Source organism: Conger conger, chromosome 9, assembly GCF_963514075.1.
Source record: "Conger conger chromosome 9, fConCon1.1, whole genome shotgun sequence".
Classification (NCBI taxonomy): domain Eukaryota; kingdom Metazoa; phylum Chordata; class Actinopteri; order Anguilliformes; family Congridae; genus Conger; species Conger conger.
The window spans coordinates 50,534,040-50,544,349 of record NC_083768.1 but is presented as its reverse complement, the minus strand read 5'-3'; the positions used below and the strand labels follow the sequence as shown (position 1 = coordinate 50,544,349).

The 10,310-nt window shown below is 39.1% G+C and overlaps 2 protein-coding genes across 2 annotated transcripts; both read right to left on the bottom strand.

Annotated features, from left to right (window-relative positions):
* Positions 1-769: 769 nt before the first annotated feature.
* fabp4a (fatty acid binding protein 4a) lies at positions 770-2,319 on the bottom strand. Its single transcript, XM_061254216.1, has 4 exons — positions 2,177-2,319; positions 1,676-1,851; positions 1,474-1,575; positions 770-1,009 (listed from the first exon to the last, which is right to left on the bottom strand). Exons 1-4 carry the CDS (start codon positions 2,247-2,249, stop codon positions 956-958), a joined length of 405 nt encoding a protein of 134 aa, XP_061110200.1. The 5' UTR covers positions 2,250-2,319; the 3' UTR covers positions 770-955.
* A 776-nt stretch (positions 2,320-3,095) lies between these two features.
* On the bottom strand, positions 3,096-8,222 carry mrpl53 (mitochondrial ribosomal protein L53). The gene is made up of 3 exons (XM_061255729.1): positions 8,087-8,222; positions 5,288-5,400; positions 3,096-3,308 (listed from the first exon to the last, which is right to left on the bottom strand). The coding sequence occupies exons 1-3, from the start codon at positions 8,179-8,181 to the stop codon at positions 3,199-3,201; spliced, it is 318 nt and encodes a 105-aa protein (XP_061111713.1). The 5' UTR covers positions 8,182-8,222; the 3' UTR covers positions 3,096-3,198.
* Between the last annotated feature and the right edge of the window lie 2,088 nt (positions 8,223-10,310).

The following is a 10,310-nucleotide window of genomic DNA, read 5'->3' as shown; positions in this document are numbered from 1 at the left end:
TTATTTCCCTCCACTGGCTGCCTGTCATGGCTCGCATCAAATTAAAAACATTGGTGCTAGCCTTCCAAGCAGTTAAGGGGTCTTCCCCAGCTTACCTAAAGCTTGACCCTACACCCCTGCCAGACCTCTTCGTTCAGCCTCCACAGGCCGCTTGGCACCTCCCCCTCTCCGAACTTCCACCTCACCTCACGCTCATGACTACTGTCTGTTCTGGCTCCACGGTGGTGGAACGAACTCCCCGTTGAGGTCAGAACTGTAGAATCTCTTCCCACTTTCAAGCGCAAACTGAAGAAGCACCTCTTCAAGCAGCACCTCGCCCCGTCCCTCCCTACCTCCCTGTTAACCTTAATTGTTGTCTTTCTGTGATTTACTTTTTTGTGTATCAGTATTTTTAGTTTGGCTAGGTAAGCAGTGTTTGGCTAGTTAAAGGGTTTGGTCCTACTTTTGTTTTGTTTGTTTGTTTGTTTAAAAAAAACACACCAAAAAAACCCCATTCAAATAGGCCCTGGTCCTTATCTTTGTTGTGCAGGTAGCAGTTGAAATTGTACTTCCCTCTAGGGTCTTTTAGCGCACTTATCCCTGGTCATGGGTATGCACTTTGTTGTACGTCGCTCTGGATAAGAGCGTCTGCCAAATGCCACTAATGTAATGTAATGTAATGTGATGCAATGTATGGATTTCATCATCTCATTTCAGTTGGAATTAAAAGCAACTATTGCTTCTCTTTCAAGTAAAAGTAAAAATAAAATTTAAAAAAAATCACAAAAAGAACAGTTTTCAAATTTTATTAAAGCACCACAAGATGTTAATACTTCAGGAATCATCTCAAAATACAGGGCATACATTTGCTTTGGTGTTACAAAATAAGCGAGACACAAGCAGCCATTTTTAGTCTTTTGCTCATTGAACTGAGCCGGGCGTCTTCAAATTCAGCCGTCACAAGGGCCAAACGGCATCAAGCCTCCTTGACATATGTTCTCACTGCCACAACTTTACCCATCGTACATTTCTGTAAGGAAAAGATGCAGGAGGTCAAAAGATTGCCATTCTATCCAAATGTCTGATACCACTTTTTGCAGGAAAGCTTGAACATTTTCAAAGTATTCTCAGAAAATACACAGTTATGAAAATTCAATCAGACACAATGCCACTGAAGTTTCCCAAACACGTATGTATCTTGACAACTTTGTATATATGATTGATTATTAGCACACCGCCTGCCAAAAAAAAACCTGAACAAATCCCAGTATATAATAATGAAGCATTTTCAATTTGCAATTTATCCAGTTACAATTTGTAACATTCATGTGTCCATTTTAGGCAAAATTAGTTAAACAAAAAGGATGAGGTCAGTCAATACTTTGGTGGTCTAGTAAATGAAATGTATTCAGCGGACACTGCATTGTACAGCCTTTACATTTCATTTTCAGATTTCATATTGCATTTCACCAGACAAAGGGAACATGTTCTTACCGCTATCAATTTTCCGTCGATCACTTCTCGCTCTAGTGTTGTTTCTTTGCCATCCCAGGACTGTTTCTGCACAAGTTTCCCGTTGTCAATGCATACTACGCTCTAAAAAGAGGAAATACGACCCGTTATTTGTAGATGTCAGCAGCTCGCAGTAGTCTATTCCCTCAAATAGGTGAGGACACCACACTGGACTGACACCCACCTTTGTCTTTCTGTCGTCCGCAGTGGTCTCATCGAATTCTTCATTCAGCTTGAATTTGACTTCAGTGGTTTTAAATGTGCTCTGAGACTTCATACAAATGACTCCTTGATCGTCTACGCAGAACGTCAGGTTTGGTTTGGCCATATTCCCCACCTGACGGGTGGCAAAACCCACACCTGCAAAATGCAGAATGAACTGTTAGCTCCAAGTGTAGCGTTGGAAATCCTTAACCCATAGTGGAATGAAGCTATATTCCATGAGCGCAAGGAAAAGTTGCAATATATGCGATAATACAAAAGGGAGAAAGTACAATAACGTGCATAATCTGTATTTTTGAAATGGCTCTTTGGAAATTACATTTAAAGCATTATTTTCGTTTAATAATTTCATGCTAGAATAACCTATATAAATTAATATCAAATTATAAAATTACTTTTCGATTCAAACTTGGACAAAGCATTTAAAGAGGACATTAAAGAAAAATCCAAAAGTTCGTCTTACCCAAAGCCTTCATGTATTCATCGAAGTTCTCGCTTGACTGAATTCGCCATGTCCCTATGAACTTGTCAACCATTTTTACGTTTTATTTTTCTTTTCGGAAAAGCTGCAACCGTGCCGACTTCAGTTCAATAGTATAAAGGAATATTCTTTTGGTGGTATTTAAAGGCATCCCCACGCACGTGTTCATTTCAGCACACCAATCAACGCATTGAACGTCACATCAAGTGATTTCATAGGAGCAGTTTAAAGAGAAACTGGGAGAAAGGTTTGAAATGTCGTCGAATACAAGATGTGCGGAGTATTGCCAAATTACATGTACCAAGTCAGAGGTTAAGAGTTTCAAAATGTAGTAGCAGAAAATACGGGACATGACTGTCACAAGAAATATGTGGGCGGGACAGAACACTTTGGAAACAATAACAATGAAATAAGAAAGATGTTGTTGCAGGCTGTACAGGCTGGATTATTTGTGTGTATTCGGGAAATAGTGTGAAGGGTAGCCGATAAGAAATTCCTTCAAAATTCAGCGCCAACAATGCAAAGCTCTGTCATATTTATAAACACAGACCACAGCTTTCAAATGTGAATCACACAAAAATATACCAAATTTAAACACGAACGAAATTATACTTATTTTCAATTTTCGACATTTGAGTTTCTTCCCAGCAGGTTTGATTGCAATCTAGTCTGTCATATTGCTTTCATATTTTCTCAAAGAAGCTTAAACGGGTTTATTTTAATTTAAATTATGTGTTTAAGCATAGCATGTTCCAAAAGTCTTGTTAAAAACATTGAACAGATTTAAAGCAAAATGTGCATGTTAAGAATGGTACATGCCAAAAATATATATATATATATATATATATATAATAAAAATTTTATTCAACAAAGCAGTCAATAAAAATAAAAAGTGCATCAGTTTCACTTAAAATCTCTTTATTTAAACAAATCAGGATTTTATATGTACGCACACAAATACACACACTCAAATAAAGAACAAAGGTCCTGGCTACTGGTCCTGGCTACCCCTGAAGGGTCTGAGGGTCTTTGGCTCGACATCTCGACTGAAGAGCCAACAGCATTTCTGCACTGGTCAGGTGTGCTCCTTTCATTAGCAACTTATCTCCATCGACTGTGGAAAGAGCAAGCCAGACTTGATTAAACATCCTCAAAGTGGGCCCGTTGTCAAGCACAATATAGCAAAACAGTCCTCTGCTTCAAAACACATATCTTTCACTATGTGTCACACTGAACTTAGAGGTAAGCATTTACCAAGAAGTAAGCTGGCTCTGTTTAAAAAGCAAACATAAAACTTGCTGTTGTATTATTGTTTTTAAAATATTTTAAAATATTTCCCTAATGTTCTTTTACTTGTACTATTTTTTCATCTTTCACATGCTACTTCATATTCTTTTTTGTTGCTTTATTTTATTCACTGCACTACGCAGAGCACTTTGACCTGCATCTCTCTCTATAAAGTTCTATAAAAATAAAGTTTATTGCTATTATTAACACATTTCCTATGCATAACCTTCAATGAACATTGATTGACCTTGCTGAATTAGGCCTTTCTTGATCCCTTGGTAACTGAAACTGTTGGGGTTGATGTTATGATTCAGATATAACCTGGCTGGCAGAATTTGGTTGCTTTTATGAACGAGACTCCTCTCCACATGCAGTGTAGTCCTTCAACAAGAAAACCAGAGATTTACATTCCCCCTGAATCTTACAAACTCCAGTGGTTACTTGGGGTACTGCAGTTTATTAAGCCCCTGGTGTAAAAAAGCTAATTTCCCCACTGAATTCAAAACTATGAATTTAACCTGGTGAAATTATACTATTTTGGACAGCACATTTCTTCACATTGAAGGAATTACTCTCCAGCCACACAGATGAAGATATACACTCACTGAGCAGTTTATTGGGTAGACCTGTACACCAGCTTGTTAATGCAAATATTTAAGCAGCCAATCATGTGGTAGCAACTAAATGCATAAAAGCATGCAGACAAGGTCAACAGGTTCAGCTGTTTTTCAGACCAGATGTCAGAATGGGGAAGAAATGTGAAGTGACTCTGACCACGGAATGACTGTTGGTGCCAGACAGGGTTGTTTGAATATAACTGCTGATCGCCTAAAATTGTCAAGCAGAACAGTCTCTAGAACTTGCAGAGAATGGTGCGAAAAACAAAAAACATTCAGTGAGCAGCAGTTCTGCAGCCAAAAACCCTTGTTAATGAGAGAGATCAGTGGAAAAGGGCCAGACTGGTCAATGCTGACAGGAAGGTACTACTACAGTACACTTGGTACACTACAACAGCTGTACGCATTATATTACATTGCAGGCATTTGGCAGATGCTCTTATCCAGAGCGATGTACAGTTGATTAGACTAAGCAGGAGACAATCCTCCCCTGGAGCAATGCAGGGTTAATGGCACAGCTGTTCGAGGGCCCAACAGCTGTGCGGATCTTATTGTGGCTACACCAGGGATCGACCCACCAACCTTGCGGGTCCCAGTCATGTACCTTAACCACTACGCTGCAGGCCGCCCAGTTAGAGCAGAAGAGAGCATGTCTGAACACATAATGCATCACACCCCTTAAGTGGACAGGCTACAGCAGCAGTAGGCCAATAAGTCTAATAAATACCTAATAAAGTGTTCACTGACTGTACATTTTTTTCATTCCTATTCATCCCTTCATGTTTAGGAGCCCAGTGTGCATGCTCGGGGGACAAAAAAAAGCCCCACAGTAAAACATGGCAGCCTCCATGAACTGGCTTCAGGCGTGACTGAGGAGCTCCCATAGGAATCCATGGAACCAATGAGTGGAAACCGTCCCCAGTTCTCATACATCTGGATGCCTTCAACACAATGACTAATTTCCCCATTGAGCTTAGCTGATGGGCTGTGGAGTCAGCCATGCTAGTCTGCACTCTACCAAACTCATGGTGGATATTGCAGTGATGGGATGGGCCTATATAAATGACTGGCCATTCCAGTTTGGTAAAGAGGTATACTAGGGCATAGACATTTGCATAAACATATTCTATGGACAAAGATGGATCGGGGAGTTTTTATTACAATGACAACTCAGGTTAAATGGACTTACTGAAGGTTATGTCAATAGTGGGCTCAGATCTGTCATGCTTCACATGTGTCTTCAGCTCGCAGTTCTTATTTGTAGATAGGGATTTTTCTGAGGCAACACGGGTAAGGAACTCTCTGTATGACAAGAGGACAATAATTACTGAGCAGCAGTCAGGAATGCAAGGCCAGAAGTCATTGTGCATTGACCAGTGTGTAAAACTTTGACAGAGACAAAGACTGGTCCATTAAAAGATCCATTATCAAGCTCTGTGATGGTGAGCATCAAGCAGAGACAGGACACAACAGTACCACTCTTGATCATGGGTTGGAAGCAACATAACGTATGTGTATATTAGCAAACACTATAACCACAAGGTCACTGGATTAACAGTGTCATTGAGGAAGACACTGACATTGTGGTTAAGGAACGCAAATGCGATAAGAACGGTTTAATGAAATATACTTCATCCCAAATCGCTTCAGCAGGTTTACAAGCATACAAAAAATAAAATACAGTATATGAAAAAGAAAAAGAAAATATAGATAATGGAAAATAAGTAGCCCTGGAATATAATCACCATTCTCAATTTCAGCAAACTGCACGCTGGAATGTTCCGGTAGATTTATCTATGCAGTTTGGTACAATGCCCATTTCAGCAAAAATAATAAACTAATAAAAAATAATAAATGAGGGGTGAAAGTGAATACTTTAAGACAAAACAGATTTGAAATTCAGTTCCTAAAAGCAATGGAAGATTTTGCTAAATGATAAAATGGCTAGCTAGTTGGCAAGAACAGAAGAGTGCTAGAAGTTACTGCCTCTTTATTGATTGCACATTGCACACTGCCCAAATGGACCTTAAGTGTTGTTTGGGTCTAGATACACACGCTGATTCCAATACAATTCATAACAATTAGTAAGTAAAGAGAAGCAGATCTTTGAATAGGTGATTACATAGTCATTAAATAGGTACATCCACCGATAAGAATGCCGCTGGTTATTAAATTGAAGGAAAGGCCAATCGCTACGGAGTATTTTATGAATAATAAAAGGAACGGTCACATTAATTTTATGCCTGTTCCCCCACTTCTGGTAATGAGGTTTCAGACACAAACGCGGCATTACAAAATGTAAACCTTTCTCTGCCACACGGTTTGCTTATCTTATGTGTGCACAGCATGAATATGAAACACATTCTGACTGCCAGTATAACAGATACTCTTACATTAGAAGAATTACACTGTAAAGCAGGGGTCACCAACCTTTTTGAAACTGAGAGCTACTTCATGGGTACATGAGTCATACTAAGGGCTACCAGTTTGTTTTGTCACACGCACAATACTGACCTTTGAACAAGAGTAGGTCAGAGTTCACCTAAACTTATCTAAACTTCATGTATAATAAACATATTTTTAAGATATTGTCATTTTTAAATCTATATAAATGCAAGTGTGATTATAAAAAAAAAGCGACAGAATAAAATAAAATTTTAGATGCAGCTCACTAGTGAATTGTGCTATTTTTAGAACAGGCCTGCCGGCGACTCATGTGGTCCTTGGGGGCGACCTGGTGCCCGCGGGCACCGTGTTGGTGACCCCTGCTGTAAGGTAAGCCAGTGTTGGATATGACTGGGTAATTCTGCACTTCCACAACACAGGTCCACCTTAGTCGCTGCTCTGTTGACTATGTGTGCCGTCCCATTATTTCAGGAAGCAGGAAGTGTAATTTGTGACCAGTGAGGTGAAAGGTAATTTGGTTGTGGGTGTTGACCAAAGTAGCGTGATGCTTCCTGTGCTTCAGAATTAGAGCATGAGCGCAATGCATCACGTTAGCATGTATAACCTGTGTGGCTATCAACCGTGTGTGTGTGTGTGTGTGTGTGTGTGTGTGTGTGTGTGTGTGTGTGTGTGTGTGTGTGTGTGTGTCGTGTTTACTGGATGATGGTACAGCCAATCCTGGGATGGCTGGCCACCACAGCTGGACCAAGAACAACAAGGTGGCAGGAGTGAGTGTAATAGAGAGCTGAACATATGAAAAAGAAGGCTAAAAGAAAGAAATCACATTTTAGTAAATTCGCCCCTTTTACAAGACAGAGTCTCTACTATTCAGAAACGGAACAGGTAAATAATACCAGTATCACATAGTGTGACCTCATTTATGACTGAAAAACGATTGTGGGTGATTTAATTTCAGGTATTTTACTGCACGTATTCTTATTACCTTTATGCACCTAGTTCGTATATTTTGTACAGATTAACGTTTGTATTAAATAGCACTTAATGAACGTAATGTATAAAAGGCAACTCACAACTGGTAACTTAGCTAGCGAGCTGACTGTTGCTACTTCCCAGATGGAGGGGACCGAATGAAAAAATTACCATGACCTTATTTAGACAAATGATGACCCATAAAAACAGAAAATTTAAACAAAAATATAGCCTAAGCTTCTATATAAACACACGCTCTGATGTTCCCATCTCATTGAACCTCCTGTGTGGCGTGGTTGAGTGACACCGGCCTTGAATGTCATACTAGTTGGCTAGCTAAGACAAAGCTACATCTTCCATTTTACAAAAACAGCTAGCTAATTAGCTAAGATATTCCAGTTTATTTCGCGGCATGCTTTCACGTTAAACGCCCCACGAAATAATGTTATTCAATGCAATAAAATACGCCAAGAGGCACGAAATATGCTCAAGATCCCATGGCTAGATGAGATTCAGCTAAAGTAGGAATTTAACAATAAAAACTATTAACTTTATTGATTGTTTATGCCGCAATTATTATATAATTTGTAAACTCATCATTTATTATTCCTACCTTGTAGAACGAACATTCGACTCAAAAGGACAAAACTGTATTACAATTTTCTTCACAGCCTTCAACACCACTCTGCTTGCTTTAGGGGCAGCCATTTTTCCAATGTTGACCTTTCAACTGTGTGCGTCATTTTCAAACTACGACTCCCACAATTCAATTGACGCATTTGTCTGCGCCTCTGCAGACGATTATTCTCTCATCTCCCACAAGTATTACATGAGGAATTTTAGTAGAATCTATGCATTATCTGCAAAACGTGACCCACTGAACTACAGCTCGTTCTGAATAGCCTAGTAAAAGACTAATTTTGATGTAGCCAATTCAATGACTGTGCATACGCATTTATTCCTGATTTTTAGACAGCGACCTGTTATACTCAAACTTTTATTCAAGCCACTTAAGAATCATCTGAATAAAACATCCAAGGGTAGTGCATACCGCAGAAACCGCCTAAATTAATTTATTATGAATATTTCTTTTTTCACGAATAATGCATCGGACGCTGTTGTTTTACAAGAGTAACAGTAGATGGCGGCAGTGGATTATATTTTAACATTCCTAGCTGCAGCGTTGACTTTATTCTTTTCTCTCCCTTACTGTGTTCTGGACCAAATACTCCTATTTGCTCCTGACAATTGATGTATGCTAGCTAACTGGAAGAATAATTTAGGAGCACATCTCCTACTAATTGGGATGCATTAGTATGCTCCTAAATTGATCAATTGCTCCTTGGAAAAAAATGTTAATGAGAACACACAAACAGTGCAGCACTCTTAGGAGTGCTAAAAATTGTTGAAAAAATCAGTTCCATTGTTGGTGTTAAAAAATAGGTAACACAACCGACAAATACATTGAAAAATGTGATTCTTTGAATATTAGCATATATTATTTATTATCCATGCAATAATATGAATCACACGCCCTGCACATACACATCTATGCCAGCAAGCATTCTTGCACAAATTTCTCTATTCCATAGAGATATATTTGAACTGGAGACAGCCATATTTTTCTACAGTCTATGTCAGCAACTCCAGGTCCTCAAGGACTGAAGGTTTTCCACCCTCCCTGTCTCTGGGAGTCAGGTGTAAATACAATCTGGCTAATCAGTAGCACTAATTACCCAAGAGAAAAGCAAACCAGGGCTAGATTTTGATTCAAGGGTCAGAGTTGATTATCCCTGAGCTAGAGTGTTACTTATACCCCTTTCTCACAGAAAACCGAGGATATACACAGGATATTGAACCTGGGCTCAATATTCAGCGTTTGAGCCATTCACACAACACAATGGTCCCGGGAATGTCCCGGGTCCTTGCCACTCACACCAGACCCTAAGCTTTCCCAGGTCTGCAATCTGACTCTGTATAAGTCACTGCTGAAGAGGGCTTCGCCGTTTGAAAATCATTAAACGTGGACATTATTTTCCCGTGAATTGATTTGTAGGCTATATATTATTTCACAATATAAAGAAAAAAATACTTAAAAATACTTAATAAAAACGGACGATCATGGACCGTTTCGTTTATTGTGGATTCAATGTGGTGAACAGTGTGCTTGCTCTGGTATATTTTTCTCAGGCAGTCTTCTGAAGTGTGGAATTTATGGGTGAGAGAGAAGAGTCTTTCTGTTGTCATTGGCGTTGTTCACTAAAAAGGACCTTAAGCTAGTGCCTGATCTAGTTGCTTCTTGTTTCATTTTGAATAGCGAATATTTGTGAAATACATAAAGAGTGTTTCTTGCCTGAGCGGAATATTGCTAACATCTCAACCAGACAATGATAGCCACAATGCAGTTCCTTTGAGGCAGAGAGACATAACCAGCATTGCCAGATGAGAAATATTAAATTATCGTACGTGGTGGGTGTTAAAATGGCGTTGTTTTTTAAAAAAGAAGTATCGTATGTCAAGCAAAGAGTGTAATGTAATATGCACTTGCCTAAATTTGGTATCTTCCTAAACATTAATTTGATGTTTTGATAACATATAGGCTATACCTTCTCCAAAAACCAATATTCGCAGTTCACCAAAAGCTGTAATTTGGAGCTATGCTGTTTTGATTAACAAGGACCATAGTGGTTGAACCCAGAGCAGTAATATTATGCAGAAATAATCTAATGATACTGTGTGCACTGTAGACAGTACAGCAACAGGGTGCTGAGTAACATTATTGTCTCACTGCCCCACACCCTAGTTCTAAACTTAGAATTAAACTTGCTTTCATAAAG